The 25,157-nt window shown below is 34.9% G+C and overlaps 1 protein-coding gene across 1 annotated transcript in view; it reads right to left on the bottom strand.

Annotated features, from left to right (window-relative positions):
* Positions 1-4,764: 4,764 nt before the first annotated feature.
* The window catches only part of LOC121411205, a 46,476-nt gene continuing 26,083 nt past the window's right edge, over positions 4,765-25,157 (bottom strand). The window contains exons 4-7 of the mRNA XM_041603784.1: positions 22,783-22,984; positions 20,244-20,450; positions 8,763-8,983; positions 4,765-5,973 (exon numbers count right to left, since the gene is read on the bottom strand). Of these exons, the coding sequence (XP_041459718.1) occupies positions 5,278-5,973; positions 8,763-8,983; positions 20,244-20,450; positions 22,783-22,984 (1,326 nt within the window). The 3' untranslated portion in view covers positions 4,765-5,277. The remainder of the gene's footprint in view (positions 5,974-8,762; positions 8,984-20,243; positions 20,451-22,782; positions 22,985-25,157) is intronic.

Here is a 25,157-nt window from a genome sequence, read left to right as displayed (position 1 = left end):
GGGGTTGTTTACTATGTTGTTAGCCTATTGTATTAATACAACTTTAATTTCATGGGTCAGAGCATACTTTCAAATAAACAGCAAGAAATTCTACAATTCAGCGTTAATATGGTCCTGGTAACTATGAAAAGTGACACATTTGCATTTATTTCTAATTATGTGCTTATTAACCATGTACTGTCGTACGCAGGAGGGATCTGCCAGCGGGGAAGGGGGCAGATCCCCCCCCCCCCCCGGAAATTGAAAACTTACATTTTTTTCAACTGAAATCTTTCACGAAATTCATGAAAAGTATGCAAGAAATCAAATAATTTCACTTTGATAAATGCAAAAGTGCCCAAAAGACAAGCTTGGTCGCTTCGCTCCTCGCTGTTGAGTTTGTAAGCGTCCCTCGTGCCCCGCAAAATATTTCTACCTACGGCCACATTCATGCAAAACTTAACGGGTCGACTTTAGTTTTACACGTCCACGGATGTAAACCAATATTGCTGCCGATTTATTTTAGGCCTACTCAAAACCGTTTCGTTGAAAACTTACGATATTCGGATTTGGGAGGACTTCTTTCTCTTAGTGCTATTTAACTTTATATAAAAATGGTGATCAATCGCGCAATTGTAACATTAAAAAAAATCAGAGTTCAAATTACGAAAAATCCCTGAGGGAGAAAGGCTCCAAGTTACTAAACGAAATACAGATGTGATAAACATGTGTATAGGTATGATTTTCTAAAAAAAGGGACGTTTTTCAGACTGTACTGAAATACTAAAAATATATATATCACAACAATGAGACGATTTATAATGAGAGAAAAAAAAATCTTAGAAATATGACGAGATAGTGTTGGAAAAATAAGCTCAACGTCCAAATATATCAATAATCTGAAAGGAATACTGTTGCAAGCGGACATGGCCGAAACCATTAGGATTTAATCTTCGACTTATGTATGATTATAGTCTATCTAATTCTTGTTTAATTAGAGCAATCGCGTGGAGGTTGGAAATTAAAGGGGTGATCCTGGCTGGAAATATTTTATATCTCAATAAATAAAGTAAAATTCACAGGGCAAAATGCTGAAAATTTGATCGAAATCAGATAACAAAATTATTGAATTTTAAAGATTTGCATTATTCTGGTGAAACAGTTCTAGGCATGTCTTTATGAATATTCATTAGGTGGGGTGATGATGCCATATCTCCACTTGTTCTTTTGTATTTTATTATATGAGATTAGGCTTATTCAAAACATTTCTACCAAGAACTAAAACAATTGGATTGACAACTGATTAAGTGCATTAGTTATTTATTGCCGCAACTTATGTCATCACAATGGAGACACATCATTTACACGTATGAAAAAATGAAACATTTATGATTTCATGTAAAAACATAAGAAAATGGAAAGTGGGGATGTGATATCATCAGCCCACCTAATGAATATTCATGACGATGTGCATATAACTGTTTTCACAAAATATTGATAAAATTTAAAATTCAATAATTTCGTTATTTGTTATCCGATTTTGATGAAATTTTCAGCATTTTGCTTTGTGAATTTTACTCTATTTATTTAGATATAAATATTTTCAGCCCGGACCATTCCTTTAAATGAAGACAAAGTATCCATACAAGTGTAAAAGGGGTTTTCCCCTAAAGTTCGTTTATGAGAGTCTAAGAGAAACCATACGTTCCATAAAACATTTGTGTCTGTTAAAGGACTATGCTTCATAACAAATGAAGTGATAAGAATGTCAAACAGACACATTCAATTCTATTGTATTTTATTGCACTCACAAATACATATGTATCATTCTCGTTGAGATAAGTTTTTAAAGACATTATAAAACAATTTGTAATTGAATATCAATATAATTATGTCTAATCATATACAGACATCATTGTGATATGGTTCTACTCTTCATTTAATGGATTCCATTGTTTGAAAGGAAATATTTGAAAGAAAAATGCAGCAAACATCAGATCTTTAAATATTTAATAAAACAACTGTTCCCCCTTTTAAAATCCAACCTGATTTTTCATAATCAATCCAGGATAAACTTCCTGAGTACCATATTTCATGGGTGAACAACATATTTCGTGGGTGAACAACATTTTCAAAACAGTTTGTATTTTCCTGGAGATTGCATATTCATAAATTGGTTAGATTTCCTTTTTTTAACATTCAGTACAGTAATGTCAAATTGAAAAAGAAATAAACTTCCTTTCCTGATGAAATTCAAGGTTTTAAATAAAGTATGTTTAACCCATAATTACAGGATGTAATAAAAGTAATGGTAACACCATAATAGAAAAACAATTCTCAAATGCTTTAAATGAAACACAAACGTTCATTCCTCAACAGTTGCACTTTGAAGGACTCAAAATAAGTAACCAGAAGTAATCAAAAGGAAACAGTAAATCCTCAAACACAAAAAGCGAGGCACATGAAATAGGAAAAATCGTATTATATAGAAAATGGAAAAAAGCTACAAAAGAAATAGAATACACACTTGTTTTTAACATTTTACTCGTTTAAAAAAACAGGGGAAAAATCATTGTCAAGTTGACTTTAAAATGAAATTGAATTTAACATGTTGGATAATTCAAATAAGCATGGGACTAATTTATCCTTTTCTTCAAAAAGATGAAAATATGGTATTTATAAGTGTTAATGTTTTTAATTGAGGTAGCAGTATGATAAAAGATCAATATCTGGGTAACAGACATAAAATTTCTAAAGGCACAAATACATAGATTATAAATATGTGTATATCAAACAAAAAAATATTTCTTGCACCCATGTAAAGATATTATTACACATTGACACAACTGAAAGAAATGGGCCATTCTCAAAATAAAAACAATAGAAATTGATTCAAATTTTAAAAAAAATGCCAATTACTCTTTGCTCCAAAACATGATGACAGATCCAGCATTTACAGTCAAACTTGACCAGCTAAACAAAACATTAAAAAAAATGCTCTACTAGTATTCCTTTGCCATGAAGTTACAAAAGTACCTGAATACTCCCTTTACTTTAATAAGAATTCCATATGAGACAGACAAACTAGCACATCAATGATGTGGAGCTCATCCGGCATCTTGCAACACAATTTAACACAATTTTAATTTCAGCCCAGTTGACACTGGTGACATAAATTGAGGATATAGAATTGAAATTGATGAAGAAATGACATAGAAGCATTTTCTGGGATCTATGAATAAATTTCATATGAATTAAGTATTAATTATTATCTAGTCAAAGTATCTTAACTCTGTGTGGAACCTTGGTGAACCTAATGTAGCTCTCAGATGGAACAAAAATAACCAAAATCAATCAACAAATAAGTAAGCAATTTTTGTGAGTTTTGAAATTATATGAATAAATAGCAGATTCAATGAGTTTCAAAATTCTATGTTTAAATTTTGTATCACCACCTCGAGCTATCATATAAAGCAAACAAAACTGATCAACAAATGAAGAAGAAAAAACATTTTTTGTGATTTATGAATAAATTTTTCATAAATTAGAATAAATAATTTTCAGACAAAATTTCAAAATTTTGTGTACAAGTTTGGTGAACCTCATGCAGCTCTACCAGATGGAAGAAAAAAATCAAAATCTGTCAACAAACAAAGAAGAGGAATTTTCTGTGATTTATGAATACATTTTGCATAAATTAGCATAAGTAATTTTCTACCGAAAATTTCAAAATTCTGTGTACAAGATTGGTGAACCTCATGAAGCTCTACCAGATGGAAGCAAAAAATCAAAATCGGTCAACAAATAAAAAAGTAGCATTTTTTGTGAATTTTGAAAAATGCGCATAAATTAGCATATTTAATGAATTTCAAAATTCTGTGTAGAAGTTTTGAATGCCCCACCTAGTGCTATCATATAAAGCTAACAGAATTGAAATCGGACTTGAAATGGCGAAGTAGTAGCATTTTGAAATTGTGGACGGATGACAGACGACGGATGCCACGCCACGGCATAAGCTCATCTTGCCCTTTGGGCCGGATGAGCTAAAAATTGATCTTTATGTACCAAGAAATAGAATCTTTTATTATTTTGATTTGTTACTTGTTTGCATGGAAAGACCAACCTCATTCAAAATTCTGGAATGTATAATAAATATCATCAGCTGAAATGGGTTCAATTTCAGTACATATATACAGGATAGAATTTTCTATAAATAGGATAATACATAGGACACAATAAAATGCAGAATTGAAAATGTGTATTATATACTTTCTACTAAATAAATATCTTGAATCACAAAACATTAACACACTTACCAAAAAAAATGTAATCATTCTTACAGCCGAGTTTTTAATGATTTCAATTGCATTTTCTGAAAAGTCACACAGTATACCATTTTCATGTATCTCATATCACTCAAACACAGTGTATGTGTATATATATTAATATAATTTGCACTTCTCTTTGATTTTAATGATTTTAAAGCTAAAGTGTTCCTACATAAAGAGAAAGACTATTGTCCATACACAATTTTTGATGACCATTTATGTCTCAAACGGGAAATATACCAAAAGGCAATAGCTAAAATATATCTGCATTAGTGATGAAAGAAGAAAGACGAAGAAGAAGAAGAAAGTTTTATTTGATGCCATTTGAAGGTTGTACATGTAGTTCCATTATAAGGAGTGGTTGTTTTTTATCAATAAATTTCAAATGTTACATTGATAAACAAGACACACAATTAAGCAAGGTGACATGAAGGGTCCCACTGATTTTGACATGGAATAACATAATTCTTAAACTAATAAGCAAGATGGCTGAACAGATCATTTATCAAATTAACAATTCAATATGTAGACAAAGGCCTTCTCAGTGATACAAAAGTGGTTAATATGCAAGGAAATTATTTTCCAAGGCAAGCACAACATAAAACTTGTCATATAGCACCAGAAATGAGATGATAGAAAATTGGCAAAATATTCTTTTTATTACAAAAAGGGAAAAGTACAGAGAGGAAGGAAAATAGTCAGATTCACTAAGGCAGTTTCAGAGAGGCATGCACTTGTATGACAATTTGGGTTTGCATGACTATTATTAAATCATGATTCCTTCTTTGGAGGCAATAGCTTTTGTGATCCAACTTACAACTTCCCATCAAATAATACATGAGAGAAATAATATATATGAGAGATCATTAATTTAATCATCCATCTCTCTGATCTATTACACAAAAATAGATAACACCCTGAAAATTTCAACTGAAAGAATGAAATATATAAAATCTATGATTAATACTCTCTAGAGAAATCTCAATTCTGCAATGACCAAGAGGTGATCAGATGGATTGAACTCTTCTAGAAGCGGACTTTCCAAGAGCTGCAAAGGTTCTTCAAACCAGGACTGTGACAACATCGCAAGAGACAACATCCCTAGAAGGCTGATTGAGAGATTGACGAGAGCTAGGTTACGACATGAACTCAAGATGGTACGTATCGATGAGGCCAGATGGAAGTGGCGCACGTGTCTCCACGACGGGGCAACGACGAGGGGAACTTGGCAAAGGCGTGCCAGAGATTTATGTCTATGCACATTGCCACCTTGAGTTATGGCAAGTACTGTCTGGATTAAACCAACAAAGAGTTGGAAGGTAAAAGCTCCAAAAATGATCCTCAAAATACAATAGCGTCTGTATAAGTCTGCGCTGCATGCCGTACAGTGCGGAACTGAACAAGGTTCTCTGTCTCTGCCCCTTACACACACACCACACTGGCACACACCATTTGGCCCACAGTCATGCAAGCAATCCCCACCAGGCTCTCCAGAATATGTCCGCCTGCCTGCCTCTATTATAGCTTTCCTTCTTGCAAAAGTTATGTATCTTTGATATTTTTGTGCATAGATGTTGCCATAGCCTTTGATGTCTGCAGAGATGACTTTAAAGAAGCGATTGCTGGCAAGAATTCTGTCTGGCCTGCTCAGAAAGCCCGGCGATGGCTGTCAGATGAATGAAAATATTATCAGAAAAATATAACATCAATGATGAACAGCTTGAAATAAAAATCAATTTTGTGAGATAACTTTACAAAAGTTGTTGGTTATTCATGAATTGTCTCTAAAATGAATGTGTAGATGAACACTGGTAATATATCAAATATGACACAAATTTTCCATGCATTCATTCAATAATTTAGCATATAAAAGTATGAAAAATAAGGTATGGATGTTATTTTCAATTGGATACTCCAGGATAAAAATAATATGATTTTAAGAGATAAAGAAAAATCAGGCATAACAAAACATTGAAAATTTCAACGAAATTGGACAAGGAATAACAAATTTATGGCAATTTAAAGTGTTCTATTTTTTCGGTAAAACAGTTCTTTGCATGTTTTTTATGAATATACAAAGAGCAAGCTGATTCTGTCATAATCCCAGTTATTTCATTTGAATTCATTTTTCTTTTTTTTAATCATACAAAATTGTACCTATTCCAATTTGAACTGCCAAGAATGGAAGACAAGTGGAGTGTCTCTGGCAGTCTCGCCTGCATTATGTGATTCAATATAGCAGCAGTGCTGACTTTGAAAAGAACTATAGAATAATTATTCACAAAATAAAACACCATTCATATGAAGATAAAATACTGTGTTCACTGACCCTAAATGACCTTGATCATGCGACCAAAGATTTGTGCAAGATGATCAGTGATACTCGATTACCCTATTTTATAAACTAGATCCATAAACTTTCAAAGTTATAATGGCAATTTAACAAATACCCCAAAACGGCCAAAGTTGACCTGAAACTCACGCAGGATGTTCACTGATGCTTGATTACTATTCTCAAGTTTCATGAACTAGATCCACATGCTTTCAGAGTCATGATATTTAAAAAAAACTTAACCTTGGGTAAGTTTTCGTTTTTATTTCCCCAACATAATCTAAGTTCATTGACCCTAAATGACCTTTGAACTTGGTCATGTGACCTGAAACTCACTAAGGATGTTCAGTGATACTTGATTACTCTTATGTCCAAGTTTCATGAACCAAATCCATAAAATTTTAAAGTTATGATGAAAATCAAGAAATACCCCCAACATAGCCAAAGTTCATTGACCCAAAATGATCTTTGACCTAGGTCATGTGACCTGAAACTCTGGCAGGGTGTTAAGATGTTGCCGCTGCCGCTGCCTTCAGAAAAGCGGCACCTATTAATTAAAATGGATTGACAACTGATGAAATGTGTAAAGCGGGGGTATGACATCAGCAGCCCACCTATTATACATTCATGAGAATGAGAATATAACTATTTTCACAAATATTACTAATATAAAATTTAAATTTCAAGAACTTTGTTTATTTATCAGATTTTGAATAAAATTTTCAATGTTTTACTCAGGGGATTATTTGCAGCCTGAAGTACCCTTTAAATATTTCAAAAGGGGAAAGGACATCTTCTTGCATACATACCCCCAAACTATGGGTAAAATGGAACATTATGATACTCATATTTTACTAATGATAAAAAATATGTTTTATTGAAAGGGACAATGACCTCTCATATGTTTAGGACATGATTTCACAAGAGCCTAATCCCTATCCATTTGAATGATTTGAACGAGGTCACCGCGTTCCCTTTTCAGGAATAAATCTTTCTTCAGAATATTTGAGATACGGTAATGCATGGATAACGAGAAGAAAAGTTTTACGAATGAGTCTAATTAAAAGTCTAGACAACAGAATCTGGGGCATCTATGCCGTATTCCACGAGGGTTGGGAGAGCTGCAGTGAGATCTGGCTAAAGTTAGAATACCGATAATCTTCCAAAATGGATTTTAAATACCAGACAATGCTGGGATTGACTGAGAAGGGATGACCAGTCAGGAAATCTTGGTCTTTTTCAGCGTGAATAATGACAAGATCATGCTATCTATGGATGATCGAATTTAGAGCCAGACTAATTGGCTAGGGGTTTGAGCTCCTTTGGGGTAGGTCAGATGAGAAGGTTCAGAAAAATACATACATCAATAGAAACAAAAAATGGAGAGACAGAGAGAGAGAGAGAGAGCAAGAGAGGTAGAGAGAGAGAGATAAAGGTAGGGATCGTAACAATAATGGCATGGAGACTGAGAGAAGAATAAAATAAACAGTAAGGAAACAAGAAAGTGTGCTAAAGATAAAAAGAGAGAAATACCAATGGAAGACTTTGTGAAAAATTCACTTCAACTGATAATGAAGATTTCTTTCTGATTTTGAATCATCTCTTTCAAAATGGCAAAAACTTTATCTAACAAAAACATACATACATACTCATGATCCATATTACCAAATATAGATGTATATTACTCTTCAAATCAGTGATAAGAAATGAGTCATTGAACTACATGTTTCAAGATTAAATTCCTCATTTAATGAACTGAATTTCTACTCGGAAAAGGCAAAATTATTTCTCCATTCTGTGATTTGTACCAAAAACTTAACTTATGAATACTGCTACTTACCAATTTTCATTAAGTGTTGTATGGTGTAATTGATCTTATCAAATAATGTGAAATGCAGCGTCCAAATACTTTATCAATCCTTATTATGGAGAAATAAGTCAACAAATGTATAACTTTTATTTATCATTATTATCTATTAGTATGTTCGCACATTTACATATTGACCAACAGCAGGGCCGAAAGGGCCAATTTACAATATCATTACAAAGTTGGAAAAAACAACATAACTACAAGACCAAGATCGGTGTCATTAAATTCTTGCCAGAGCAATAACATTCCTTACCATGTTACTGAAAGTGAAACCATTGTCCCCATAGTGCATGACCTTCCAGGCATCATCGTAAGCTGTGAGTTCAGACTCCACCGTTGGGTTCTTGGATTTGGCATACTTGGGGCACTTATTCTGCGAGGAAAAGTAGCCCATGTGCAGCCCCTCCAGGGGACCTTCGTAATCATTGTAGGTGTTAAAATCACCAAGGAGGATGGAGTACTTGGGCTTTGCGTCTGTAGGGGTGAATAAAATAATAGATTCTCATTTCCTGTGAATTCATATGGGAAATCGGATGCAGAAATGGGTTAAAATGTCAAATATAACCATATTCCAAACAGTGACACAACGTTTACTCCGGCGACAATTGCTCCAGGCTTCACTTCGTCTAAGATATAGGGTTAGGTTTAGGATAGGGTATAGTGTTAAATCCAGGGTTGAAGTTGGTCATTGCATTAATATATGGATTTTGCAGTGGAGCAATTGTTGCTGGATCAAATTTTATTGAACCATTTCAAACTGCCACGTTACTACTTATTTTTTTAAGGCTATAGCCATCTCTGCCTCATTTTTTTTATTTATTTATTTTCATGGTGATAACATCAGATATAGAATTATTAGTTAGTGCTTTCAGGGTTGGTTTGTTTCTGATTTTCAGGATCATTTTCAGCATCATCATTACCACTAACATCACTGTTATTGTTTTATTTGGGCCTATGGGGAGTAGCGTTTCAATTATTGAAATCATCAGCAGCAGAAGCGAAACCTTCATAAAGATCATCACGCCATTTACATCATCATCATCATCAAAACCACCACCAGAGACGTATGCAGGGGGAAGGGGGAGGGGTTACAGGCAGGTGTTCAAAACCCCCTTTAACTTTTGGAGATCCAACCCCCCCCCACCAAGATGTTGTTGAAGACCTTTTTTTTTTGCTTGTCAAATTTGTGTTGGGTATGAAATGACAAAATTTGTTGTAAAGACACCTTTTTTTTGGGGGGGGGGCTTGTCCAATTTTTTTATTGGACAAGCCCCCTAAACGAAACGACCTAAAATTTGTGGTGAAGATGTTTTTGGGGGTTGTTAAAATTTCATTCATTTTGAAACCCCCCCCCCCCCCCGTTTCAAAAATTTTGCATATGCTACTGACCACCAGTAACATCATCTTATATCATCCTCCTCTCCCCCTCATCATCATCTTCATCACCAGCAATGTCATCATTATCACCTTGTCATTACAACACTAGACACACAGTAAAGTACACAACCCACACTGTTCTATTAAGGTTATTTCTTAGAAGAAATGAAATAAATCTTCAAGGCTCCTATTCCGATATTTCTGCATGTCTGGAAGATCAATTTGAAAGCACATCAGATATGGATAAACAATTTACACTGGTAAAAAAATGGCAAATTTGATATAGGTATCAAGCCATTTGGTATCCGCATATTGGGTGTATCCACACTGACAATTTACAGTACCTTCTTAACATTGCTTTATATCAGTTTCTTATTCGTTATATCCATCACTTCTAGGGCTTGTGTCTGAATAAGAGGCATATCATTGTTATCTTCATAATCAACTTTGTTCGCACTCTCAAAATAAGGCAGGCTCTGCAAATCAATGGTGAAAAGCAGGCAGCATGTCTGACTAAACCAGGAACAAAACCAAATCCTAGAGCAGTGTGAATGCATTGCCTAGAATTTTGATTTCCCAGTGCCGTTTCCAGAGAGATTTGGCAGATGTAACCTTGAACTAAAGCTTGCTTTTACTTCATTGATATCATTGAGGCGTAAAAGCCAGCTGCTATATGGATTGACATTAATGTTCAAGTAGAAATTTCTTGCTTCGGTGCAAAAAGGGCATTACCAATGCCAACAGAAGATGAACGCTAAGGTCCTTATGGTTTCTGCCACTCCCAGCTTCCTGATATTCCTTTCTCGTTTATTTCTCCTCACCATTTGTCATCAATAAAATATGGATACCACTTTTGGGGAAAGGTGATGAACTTCTCCTGACCTTTCCAACAACTGAATTCCCTACCTTATCCCTGCGTACTTATTTAATACGCATCTGGCTATTACCCAGCGTCCTTCAATATGCTATTCACCTGGATCAAGAGTCGAATGAAAGATTTCTGGCGTCTTCTTCATAGACTGGAAAGTGCCCTGGGATGCCAGCATTTCTTCTTTACAATCCCTATGAGCTTTCTTTCTTTTTTATTTCATGTACTCTCAAGCCAGTTTGATTTGGCAGTTTGATGGCTTGTTTGAAATTGATTCAAAATTAAATCCCTCTTTAATCCCTCTCATCAACCAATGATGAGGCCCATAGCACAGCACTTTATAAAATAAATAGTGACTTCATATCTTAGGAAGATAGAACTTAGCTTTGTATAACTGTAGTATTTTATCAGCCTCAAAACTTTGAAAAGCTATGTTTTTTTATCTTAAATATCCACATCATATTAAAGAGAAATTCCAGTAGTTGCAGTAAACAATGATTTCATGAGAAAGTCTGTAAAACAAGGCTTAATTGTCAGTATATCATCGAGGATCTAGATCCAGTACAGTTACATTAACTGAACTTTGTGAAATCTTAAAATCTACGCTGAAAAATGTTCACACCGAAGATCCCTAACACAGATAAGCGCACGTGGATAATGTATAATTATTGCTAAGAGCGTCAGGCCCGACGCTCTCCCCGAATCCTGTGCTTATTTGCTGATTTCTCAGGAATTACACAATTTCTTCCAGAATCCTTTGGCACATGCGTTTTATTTAAACAGACACTTTGGTGGTCATTTCATTGGATTCTGTACGAACTCATTTTGATATAGTTACCCAAACCTTTAAACCTAACTTTTTTCCCCTGAAGATGGCTTTTTTTGGTATAAATGGTACAATACAGACAATCGGTTGGTTACTGCTTAAAGGAACTGGGGGCATTTCATATAGCTTTTAGTATGTTACTCATGACATCATGGATGACTGGTGATTCATTCTTGTGCAATAAAATAAAACGGAAAAAACTTTCCGTTTTCACATAACAAATTCAAATTTCAAACTTTGCACCCACATGCTTACTAATAACTACATGTACAACCATTTTTTTACCTAAAAGAATCAAATTTCAACTTAAGCCAATGGCAATACAATTTATAGAGAATCTCAATTAGCGCCAGTTGTGCACAAAGTTACAAACAGCTTTATGCAACGGTATCCTGTATAGCATAAATCACAATCTTATAGACAACTCAATTCAATTCAATTTCAGGTCTAATTTACAAAAAAAAATTGTATCCTGCAAATGCTATCTGGATACAAACCGTTTTGATGACTCATTTAACCTATCACCACCGATATGATATACCGACAGACCACCATAAGATGGCCTAAGGAAATAATCAGGTTGAATATCACACACTAGGGTAGTGTAGCTCTTAAGTAACAAACATGGAAATGAAAGCTCAGCAAAACGTCGCCAGCCATAGCCGTCTACACATGCTATACTTTCATTCCCCAGCCAATCACGACCGTGATTGGTTGTGAAGGCTTGTCACAATATAGGTCTAGAAGAGGTGAAAAAGAAATTCCAGTGTTGCATCTAGGATTACCATCGCTTTCCCAGCGGGAACATGGATTTCGCTGCGAGGGAACACATGCAATGGGAGGTTCTGTAAATGAGATGGTCAATTTAGTCAAATTGAAAGTGATAGCAAGTATCTCATTCTAATTACATGATCGCGAGTAGGTGGGGCAAGTAAATTAGTGTGCAGAGTATGTGATTTAGCTTCTTGTTTTAACAGCATTTCATAATACACTAACTTTCTAATCTAAATGTATACTATAAACATCACGTGATTCATGCAGTTTATGCAAATGGATGTTTACTCCTTTCTTAACGAGACTTTTCCATATGATCTCAAATCAAAGAAAGTTTACTGATACATTAAGTCTATGATATATTCTTATTTTAAAAGAAAAGGTGCAAAAATCTGAAAAAAAAATATTACATTTAAAGCAACATCAATCTACAATTCATTAGATGATAATCATCATATCATTGTCTCTTTTCTTTTGTAGTAACACCATCACATCATCAAACCAATTAGACATACAACCTCTTTTCTACTCTAAAATTAAAGCCATTACATCAGTACTAACTTTGGCATATAAGCATCAAGACTGTAAACAGCCTGTGTGGGACCAGCGATGAGCAAAGCAATTGTAATCTTCTTTGAGTTTGAGAATAATTTGTATGCTGATTTCACACCTCATATGATAGATAGATGGGACACCAGCACAAATCCTCTTTTCAGCCAAAACATATTATCGGTACTCCCACGCTGTAATTCTGATAGTCTACATGTAAGTTGGTGATACATTGCTATATTCAGAAGATATGAAAGAATTCATTTAAGAAGTTGATTCCATTTTTTAAAACTTCAACTCCTTCATACATGTATCCTTCACCCCCTCCTCCTCCTCTTCTCTTTTGACCTCATCCCTCATCTTCTCCTTTCACTGGCACCCGACCCCTCCTCTTCTCTTTCCACCCCCATCATCCTCCTCCTCCTCTTCTCTTTCCATCCCACCCCTCATCTTCTTCTCCTTTCACTGGCACCCGACCCCTCCTTTTCTCTTTCCAACCCCCATCCTCCACTTCTCTTTCCATCCCACCCCTCATCTTCTTCTCCTTTCACTGGCACCTGACCCCTCCTCTTCTCTTTCCACCCACCCGTCATCTTCTTCTCCTTTCACTTGCACCCCACCCCTCATCTTCTCCTTTCACTGGCACCTGACCCCTCCTCTTCTCTTTCCACCCACCCATCATCTTTTTCTCCTTTCGCTTGCACCCCACCCCTCATCTTCTCCTTTCACTGGCACCCGACCCCTCCTTTTCTCTTTCCACCCTCATCCTCTCCCTCCTCTTCTCTTTCCACCCCCATCCTCCTCCTCCTCTTCTCTTTCCACCCACCCCTCATCTTCTTCTCCTTTCACTGGCACCCCATGTCCCCTCCCCTCCTCTTCTCTTTCCACCCCCATCCTCCTCCTCCTTCCACCCCACTCCTCATCTTCTTCTCCTTTCACTAGCACTCGACCCCTCCTCTTCTCTTTCCACCCCCATCCTCCTCCTCTTTTCTTTCCACCCCACCCCTCATCTTCTCCTTTCACTTGCATCCGACCCCTCCTCTTCTCATCCAACCCCGCCCTCCTCCTCCCCTTCTTCTTCTGCCAGGCACATATTGTTTACGAACTAGATTTATGCAGTAGCAATTGTGAATGTCTTGTTCACTATCGACAAAGAATCTGGAGAATGTTTTTCCACTCAAACATAAATTTTGAACAAAACAAGAAATGATCAAGGTTTAGAACACAAGGAAATATCAAGAATTTGCACATTTGTAACTGGGATTGATTTTTGTATAGGACGAAATCAAGGCTTTCGCTGTCTTGAGTTGATTCATGAGACATTAGAATAACAGACAGCTGAAATATGACAGAGGAGGAGAATAAACGATGCAAATATTTACTTGAATTTGTTTAATACTCCAACCACGAATAGCGATCAATGATGATGCCATTACAAAACATTAAATGAGTCAGAAAAGGCATGTAAGAAAGGAGTGCTCAAGGAACATCAAAGCAGAAGTATTTTTCCACAATTAAGAGGATATCTAAAGTAAAACAAAATATTGACATCATAAGGATTACTGCTCCACCATACAGGATATTCACAAGCAATACTACATGCTTTGTATTTACAAGGCTGCAAGAAAATAACTGACATATACTGGTAGATCTATGGCCTACGGGATGCAATAATCTGTTTTCTTACAGACAAGATTATAGCATCTACCTAGCTTAAAATTGACATTAGCAATATTTAGGAATATATTCTATGCTTTATAGAAATAGAATCATATGGAGTCAAATACTTGATTTGAATAAATGGAAGTGTATTCAGAATCCACTTTACTTATTCTGAATTTATAAGTGTTTTCAACTTAAGCTGTTGAGATATTGATGTATTAGTTCCTGAAAAAAACCCAGAATAAAGCAATCTAGAAATTGTTGTTTTATAACAATCACATTGGGTTAAGTTAGCATACAGTAGGCCTTTAGAAGATGAATGTTTGTTATATAATCACATTTTCTGTGTTGTACCATTTTATTTAGAAATTAAGAAATAAAAATACTTTTCAAACATCAGAGAAAAAAAATTGTTTCCTACATTCTGGCACTTGATATTCCTATTTTTGTTGTTGATGTTGTGGATATAAAATCACTTGAATATTCATGAACAGCTTTATGACAGAATCTGAGCAAGTAAGAATTGATACATCTGAAATCATTGTGGGGCTAAGGCTTATTTTAATTTGTGCCTTGATTCCATCTCAAGTTGTTGTGTGAACTAACCTCATTCTATTAACTTTGATAATTTAAAAAAAAACATGAATTTGAGAAAATATTTAATTACATGGACTCTCTTCTTAATTCCAAAAGTTTGTATAAAATGACCGTACACATAAATCTACCTCAATCCACTGTTATAAATCTCACATTGGATTTCAACTTAATATCCAAGCAATGTGGAATTTCAAGAATTCTTGGAATGAAGCCCCATATGGTTGAATTCATCTTTCCTATTTAATAGATGCATGAGCAAGGATTCAACGAAACCATGTCTTCGAGCCCCTGCAGAAAACGTGAATATACAATAAGAAGAATATTTTGCAAGCTTCCCTCAAGGTCAAGCAGAAAGTTAACTCATAAAAAAGTGAGAAATGAGAAAAGCCTGGAATGATGAAATTTTTAGTTAGTCTTAAATTTTGAAATCAGTTACTTAGTAACAGTAAGTTCACTCTATATTCTCCTGAAGAATACCAAATGCAAACATCATAAATGCATGCTTAAAATGTAAGAATTGAAAGCATATTTTAGTCCAACCATTGGCCATTGTAAAGTATGTTTGTTAATTGTCTAAGGGAGTGTTACAAGAGAATATTAGCAAATTTCAGTTGCAAATTTACAAGTGACAGATCAATCTCCATAAAAGCAAATCAATCTATATTTGTTGATGCAAGAATCAGACATTAATCAATTGCAAATCCCAAAGGCAAATTTAATCATAACAATATTGAAGAGAGACAAATCCACAAAGCATCATAAAAATCAAATTCAATTAATTAGTAATTTGGTACAACATGGACAGTGTGCAAATGATAGAACCAACAAGATCACACATTCGCTACTTCTTTTGTAATAAAATGACATGAAATATGACATACCTTTTTTTCCTTCTGCAATGTTATTTGACTCCATGTAAGAACAATTGTTTCATGACCATTATTGTTATTCATGATTCAATCAAAAGGTCGTTTAGTATCCAATCGAGAAAACTCGAAAAACTATATAAAATAAAAATTGTGTAATAAACAAAATTTGAAGATGCCATAATATTCTGACTATATGTTTGATTTTCTGCAGAAAATGCTCATTTTCCTTTTCTCTTTAAATTCAAAACCATGCTGGGGTAAACTTGATATTTTGAGTTATTTCTACAGATAATTCACACACGCTCTTATCAAATGAACTTTCTAAGAAATGGTGCAAATTGCGGAAGTGTTTTCCACTGCAAACCCCAAAAATAAAGAAAAAATAAATGGTCGCTTTCCATCACAGACCATATGGACTTTGTCAAGCATTAGACATGATGAGTTCTGACTGTCATATCACAAGTGATAATTCCTCACCATATATCAGAGTAATTCCGCAAGAATATATTTAGACAAAGGGGGATAAATGCTGAGCCAGTCCGCTCGAATCTACAAGAAAAGCTTGACGAATTCAACCCCGGTATTTCTGGCTTTTTAAAGCCCTATGAGTACTTGACATTTAGAAGCAACTTTCCAACAGTCTGCCATTAATGAGGACCATAAATTACAGAGTGGTTAAGATGTCAGAAATAGAAGTATGATGCACAAGATGTAAGACATCAATGGGAAATGAATGGAAGTGATATAACAGACTTTGCTTTTCTCATCCCCCAACTTTGCCTTTCTAATGGACCACTAAGGCACCATGATCTACAAGGATTTGCTATTAATCCTTCTAATGATGACAGGGAGTAATATATTTTTCTTCATCTGACCAATTCTGACTTCTTGAATGTGAACAAGAGGAAAGGTCTGTAACCTTCTGGTCACTCATCATAATGGATTTTAGTTGAATTTATACCGTGTTTACACAGTGACACGGCTCGGGGGTTCGACACGCGAGCCGTGCTCAACACGGCAATTTTATGCTGTGTAAACACGATCAGTGTGATCCGCGAGCCGTGTCGAACACGGCTTTTTTGATCCGCCAAAATCGTAGGTTTCAACCCGCGAGCCAAGTCAGACTCTGCAATTTTTTCGTGTGTAAACAGAAAGCCGTGTCGAACTCTCTTGACCAGGTCACTGCGCGCGCTTTCACTTTTGGCATTGTTGTTGTTCGCACGGACAAGATTCGATTCCGGCGGTGAATTTCCCGCGTTTAATTTGCGACATCATAATTCTTCTTCCGTTCGAGATCCGCGAGCCGTGTTGAACTCGCCTTTTTATATGTACGTATAAACACGATCTCTGATCCCTTCTTCGTGGTGTTCAACCCGGCTCGCGGATTCAACACCCGAGCCGAGTCAATGTGTAAACACGGTATTAGTCGACCTACGGAAGGTCAGAAGCTTTAAAGTGCCATTCACTTGATGAGATGGCGTTATCTCGCCAAATGGATGTATGAAAAAATGGAAGTCAGCATTGCAAGATATGTTTTCTTGCCAAGTCGACTTTTGAAAAGTTGTACGGTACCTCAATGTGGCAAGAAAACGTATCTTGCCAAGTTGAGAAACAATGTTCCTAAGACATACATTGTACGTATCTAAGTGCTAACATATTTATTATCACCCTGGTTATCAGTCATTACCACGCACAATGAATGCACATCATCTACTCCCTGTGGAGTATTCCAGCAAGTCCCTATTGGGCTGCACACACTACTGGTCAAACTAAAATGACTTTCACATCCTACCAGGTACCCATTTAGCACATGAGTGGAGAGTGGCAAAGTGTGGATTAAACGCCTTGCCAAAGGAAACTAGGCCAAGGTGGGATATGAACACATGACCATCTGATTTCAAGGCGAGAGTCAGAACCACTACACCACAGCTCTTCTATTAATAGTTCAATTGATATGGGTAGAAGAATGACAAAGATACAAGAGATATGAGTGATAGAAGCAAAGAGAACCTTGCTGAATATGAGGCCAATAAATGGTATATGTATGAATCTTTGTTAAATGATCAAATCAGATATTCAAACCTGACATCTGCATATGAGTCAATAATAATGTACAGTAATATATACATATCTTGCCATTAGAGTAGAAAATCAAACCATTTTGACAAAGTACCCAATACTGAATTATCTCACCTAAAAATGTGCATTTCACTGTTATCTACAGTACATAACACAAATAAAACTGTAAACTTGTTTATGACTTCGACTTTATTGATAATAACAATTTTAGAAATAAATCGAAATTCTCTTTTAATATACTGTATTCACTTATTATTTATCCACACATATAGACCCTCACAAAACAACCATGGCATGACTTCATTTGAGAAGAGTTTATGACATTGATTACTTTGGTTAACTACAAACAGGCTTTATTCACCAGAAAATGTTTGTTCCCTTTTGCCCATAGAGGGAGACATTCCATTTCATATAATGTATTTCAGCAAGCACAAAGACACAAAACACAGTCCATTATAAATCATAGCAGGGAACATACAAGCACGAGTAGGTGAAGGCAAGATAAGTTGAGCCACCACCCCCAGGCTGATAATGAATGAGTCACAAATTGTGGTAGTGCCATATGTTGATGACCCATTGCATAACCCCTAACCCCACCACATTGTTTTCAACATTGACACAAAAAAAAATTTCAAAGGGGAAAAATACAAATTTCAGTAAAAAAGTGAGAAATTGTGTGAAATTTTGCTCTACATGCATCTATAAAGATAATAAAAGCATAAGAACAAAATTGTTAGTCCAGTTTTGGATCCTCATTCTTGTCATAGTCTTTTACATGATGGATGCATGAGAAATGTGTTGATGTGAAATATCACATTAAGTTTGGACTGGGGTAGGTTGAGCCAGCCAACACGGGGCAAGTTGAGCCATGGTAATTCATATGGTAATGTATACACATTTATATTTAAAAAAAAAAAGAAACTTGAAAAGCCATTGATATGCAGACAAAAACGACCAAATTCACAAGACAATGGTTTTACTTTTATAGGATGTTATTATTTACAGAGAATTCAAAAGTGAAAAGACTTTGAATAAAAATTGTCATGCTGGTTCTTGTCCGATACCTTTTGTACATAAGTTTTGTGGCTTAACTTACCACAGAAGGTGGCTCAACTTACCCCATGGGTGGGGCAAGTTGAGCCATTTGACTTTTTTTTAAGGTGTGAGTCGGTGACTTTCAGTGTGGGGGTAAAATGTTATATACAAGTAAAAAAATGTTTCCCAAGAATTAATTTTTAAGGCAAGGTACTGATTTCTACAAGATTATGGATCATATAAGTTCTAACATGAAAAAAGCAAAAAAGGCTCAACTTACCCCGCCTTCCCCTACAAGGTTTTTTTTTCAATGGAGAAGAAGAAATGTAGATCTCATTTACAAATACTTATAGGGTAACACCAAATGCAGCTTTAAAGTCTTTATAAGATATTATGGTAAGCAAGTGAACCACAGAGACGATGCCTCATAACAAGGTTTTAAAAAAGAATCCTCTAACCTTGGATACATTCCAAGATCTCTGCCACATTACTGTTGTCACTTCATTCCTACCAAACATCAAGATATCACAGCGGTTTCACAAAAACCACTTACTTAGGATATATTCCATGAACTTTGCTACATTATTGCACTGCTGCCACTTGACATAAGGACCACAGAATCCACACCCTCACATGTACCAGACATCAAAATAATCATCACAGGGGATTCACATGTATGTAAATTATCTTGATAAATTCCATGATCTAAAGCCACCTACCAGTAGTTGTACTGTTGGCAAATGTGGTAGAAGGTGCATCGCAGACCTCTATAGATTGTCAAGGAATTGATAAATTCATACCAAACAAACATCAAAATATCACATTATCATGTATAAACCACTTGCTTTGGGTATTTTACATGATCTCGGCCACACTGTTGCATTGCTGCCACCTGCAATAAGAAATGTTTGCCACAGAAATGACCATGTCATCAAATACCAACCCTCCAAATATCACAATGTTTCCACAAATAAACCATTTACTTCAGATATTTTCCATGATCTTGGCCACATAGTTGCATTGCTGCCACTTGAGTGCCACAGAGAGATTAACCATGTTATCAAATAACAACCCTATTTTCACAAATGTACCACTTACCTCTGATATATTCCATGACCTCAGCCACATTGTTGCACTGTTGCCATTTGTCATAAGAAAAGTGGACCACAGAGATGACAACCTCATACCCACTGACCATCAAGGTGACATGAAGGACCTTTCTTTTGACCTTGTCTGTCCTTGAGTGGTGGGACAGGTCCTGCTTCTGAGACTTGAGGATTGGGTGCCTGCTCAGGAGGGCTAGACCTGTACTAGTATTAATTTAAACCAAAAAAAAATGATTAAATATATCAACTCATAGAAGAATATGAATAGTATTGGACAAGAGGTACATAGTATAGAGCCAAAATGAGATTAATCTCCATGTGAAAATATGGAATACTTTGATTATGGGTTTCCTTTAAAATTTTATTTAAAATGAAATGCTGGGGGCTTCATGTATGAGTTTGTACCAAACAGCCAATGGTGCACTAACATTAACGCTTCTGGATTGTTCAATAAATCTAATGAAAGTGATCAAAGTGGTCAAATTGTACATAATTAATGAGTAGTAGTGCCCCCTCTTTTGAAGCAATGGCCTTCATTTTTTTTTTCATTTTCAATTTCATTTTTGATAAAATTTGGTCCTTGGTCATCGTCCTGTGAATACATCCATTTTCTGAGCCCAATGCCCCCCCCCCATGATAAAATTCTAAGTCTGCCCCTGACTGGTGGAGTAATTTCTTAAATTTCTATCTGACATATTTCAGTATTAGTGATTATACATGACAACCTTATAAGTTGTTAAAGGTTTGCTGGGCAGAGTAGCATTCCCGACTAAGCTCCTAAATAAGAATCTCCCCATTTAATTAAATGCTGCCATCTGTAGTTGACATTACAGTTACTCCAAGAATTGAAGGCATGTTGGTAACATGCAACTGAATTGCATAAAATTAAAATATTAAATGTAATCAACCTTGGAAACTTTCATATTGTTTTTTACGATTCTATGTTTAATGGATATAACTTCTGGCCTTTTAATCAAGTTGGTTTATTCTTAACATGGATGTTCATAGTTACAACGCGAGGAATTCTAGTATAATCAGTACCCCAACATAAGAACTACATTGCATGAGAAATTCATTGTTTCTTACAGGACCACAAATATAGCAACATATAGCCCCTGATTAAGGCAAGCGAATCTCTCTAAGTTTTTTCCATACAAATACAAATATTCCCTATTGAACAAGTACATGTACATTAATTGAAATTTTAAATGGTCTATGCATTATGTTTATTATGTTTATAATTTGTGTTGTCTTAAATGAAAATTATTCTCTTTGTTTTGGATGTGTATTTATAACTTTTTTATAATTTTTTTAATTTTGTTGGGGCAGCGATTATATAAGGAATCTCCTCCTTTCTGCTTACCTTTACGTCTCAATTGTGTTTTGTCATTTGAAGTCTTATCAATAATTCTCTCACCTTATGTAATACTTGTATAAATTTTGTAACATGTTTTCATGATTAGAGTTGAATGAATTTTGATTGAATTAGAGTAAGGCAGTAAAGATGTAAATTCACCAAAAAAAAGATGACTCTGATGATCTCTTCTGATTTTGATTATCACCCAGGGTCCCATTGGAGAAAGAGTTTCTTAAAAGTCATAATACCAAATAAATATACCAAATTAATTCATGCTTTTGGATGAAAATCAAGTTGTATTTGATGTAACTGGCCTTGGAGAATATTTGATAAAGATTTGTGGCACTGAATACATTGAATCTCCTTTCTGCTCACCATTAAAGGTCAAGTCCACCTCAGAAAAATGTTGATTTGAATCAATAGAGAAAAATCAGACAAGCACAATGCTGAAGATTTCATCAAAATCGGATGTAAAATAAGAAAGTTATGACATTTCAAAGTTTCGCTTATTTTTAACAAAATAGTTACAATGTATATGAACGAGCCAGTTACATCCAAATGAGAGAGTTGATGATGTCACTCACTCACTCTTTTGTTTTTTATTGTTTGAATTATATAATATTTCAATTTTTACGAATTTGACGATTAGGACCTCCTTGCCTGAAGCACAAAATGTTAAAATAATGGAATTCCACGTGTTCAGGGAGGAATGAAACTTCATTTCACATGACAATGACGAGAAAATCAAAATATTTCATATTTCAAACAATAAAAAACAAAATAGTGAGTGAATGACATCATCGACTCTCTCATTTGGATGTAGCTGGCTCATTCATATAACTGTTTTTGTGAAAGAAACAAAACTTTGAAATGTCATAACTTTCTTATTTTACATCCAATTTTGATGAAATTTTCAGTGTTATGTTTGTTGAATTTTTCTCTTTTTATTCAAATCAAGTTTTTGTTGGGGTGGACTTGTCCTTTACACTCCAATTATGTTTATACCTTGTGTTTTGGTATGAAATCATAAATATTATAGTATCATCATCTTTTAAGCATGGATTTTTGACGATATCACATTTCTGTTTATACTACACAGCCTACACGATCCAGTATAAAACAAGCTAGTTTCAACTTGAAAGCATTGACACATAGCTCTACCAGAATCATATACCTTCATGCTGCCATTCCTTAGCAGCGCCATCTCTTGGTGAATGCATGTCATGACCAAGCTGGAATGTAGACCACTTGTATTCGGGCAGCAAGAGCTCCTGGAGTTCATCGACCTGGGTTTGACGTCGCCGACTGGGGAAGCTCGGGTCTTGATCTGCCCTCACCTCTTGGAAACCAATCACATCAAGGTTTGAGGCTCTGATCTGAAGAAAAAAAAACAAAGTTTTCAAAATTAAATCTCACATTTCAGTAAATTATAAAGTTTTATTCTTACTATCGTAGTAGATAAGATCATCAATTACAGCTGTATTTTTTACACAGATAATAAGCCTTCAATGCTGTGGTAAAATTTGAATTTTATTTGTTCGATTGTACACCACATCCGATTTCTTTCATTCCTATACCAGTATGAAATGGAGGTCATCCCTAAATACAAATCTGCCTATACTATAGATACATTTACAGGGATTATATTACATGTATGCAGCATTTAGTAAGTGGAAAGTGTTATTTGGTAAAAAATTAAGAAAAATCATTGAAACTCCTCCTCGATACACAAGATACAGGGGAATGCAAGCCTACATGTATTAACTGCATTTCTTATCAAATTGCTCATAAGCTTATGGTATTGTTTGAATTCCATGTCTGGGGGAGAGTCATGACAAATTTCACCATCTTCCATGCGTGGAAAATTTTCCGAATTAAAAAAAGAGATTTTCGAATACTTGTTCACAAGGAGTTAATTATGGTCTCAGATTAAATGTAAATGAATTTTTTTAAACAAGAAATACGATGATCAAAAGTGATTGTTAGAAAAGTGCAGTTTATAAAGACAAATGAATTACACTTAACTCAGAAATTTCATATCCATTATACAATTATTAACTCAAATCCAGACCTCTCACAATAATGGCTTATATTAGCCTTGTGTTTACAGTGTATACTCAAAGTCAAAATCAAAACAGCAATTTCGTGTCATATAACGAGTTCAAGCTTTGTAGAGGTAACAAAGTCATATCAATTGTCTACTGCAACACACGTATCTTGACTTCTTTCTGTTCATTATATTGGTTTTGTTCACAATGAAATTCTTAATCAAAATGGTTTCCATGCCATCGAGATATCAGGGCACAATCATTGCAGAGTTTTAAATTAATAATTGAGCAGTATTGAATATCAACTCAGAGCCTGCTACATGTATAAGGGTATAGATACTGCATTAAAATATTGTGTTTCAAGGTCATTTTAAATTCAATCAGATCAAATGATCCAAGAGTATAATTTTGAATAAGATATGGAGTAGGAGAAGGTAGAGAGCGAGAATAAAGAGAAAAGGGATTGCATTTATCAAAACTATATTAGTCTGCAAGATTCATAGTAATATTATGAACAAATGTTTGATATTACCAGATTCAATTGATTAAACATAGATGAAGCCAATATATTCATTGAGCTTAACTAGCACTTGTCTCATTTATCATTTGTCCATAATATTCATGATGTACTACAGAGGAAAAGTTTTCCCCCGTTTTCAATTAAATTTTGAAAGGTGTAAAAAGAAGCTGGGTCATTTTTTATAAATATATTATACAAATGGGTGTCTATATATTTATACAATGTTATTTTGTCAATGATAAGTGACATATATCCCCATGGTTACAAACCCTTTGTACTGTTTGATTAAAATGCTTTCTTGACAGCAATTCAATAACAGATCCTATCATTGACTTTCTTATAAATTTTACCATGTTTACATTGACCTGCTATTATACTGAATATTACGGAATATTGAGATCATATGAGCTAACAGAGCCATGCAATTTGTTTCTGAAAGACTAAGTTCCTTAATTTTGTTTAATTTCATTTCTTGCAACACATGTAAGAATAGCATTAAATTGTTGGTACTGGATATGAAATGAATGACTGATATGGAAGAAATATGTGAATATCTGCTTGTATGACAATGGATTGATATGGTTTTGGGTCTCAATATAATGGGTGTTGAAATTGATATATTGATCTTACATGTATTTGCTGTTATTTTGGTGGCCTCTTCATAATATCAGCTAAAATATTCAACATGGAATAATTTTGCTTTCCAAATTTGAACAGCAATTGTGGTCTTAAGAGAAAAGCTCTCAACTAAGTAATGTACAGTCCTATGTAAAAATATGCTATACAACAGATTTCATGCATAGCATACTTTCAAAAATGTGGAGAAAATTGCAATGTGATACCAGGAAAATTATTCCCTGTTCCACCATAAAAAACTCTCCTTATGTAAAAAACTGAGGAGTGGTGGTTCTTACTGAAAGAAAAATTAATGTCTACATCAGTCAATTAAGACTAGTTTCAAAAGATTCTGTTTAATAGCCT

The sequence above is a fragment of the Lytechinus variegatus genome, chromosome 3 (genome assembly GCF_018143015.1).
Source record: "Lytechinus variegatus isolate NC3 chromosome 3, Lvar_3.0, whole genome shotgun sequence".
Taxonomy (NCBI): domain Eukaryota; kingdom Metazoa; phylum Echinodermata; class Echinoidea; order Temnopleuroida; family Toxopneustidae; genus Lytechinus; species Lytechinus variegatus.
Note: the sequence above shows the minus strand (reverse complement) of the source record. Positions and strands in the feature narration are given on the sequence as shown.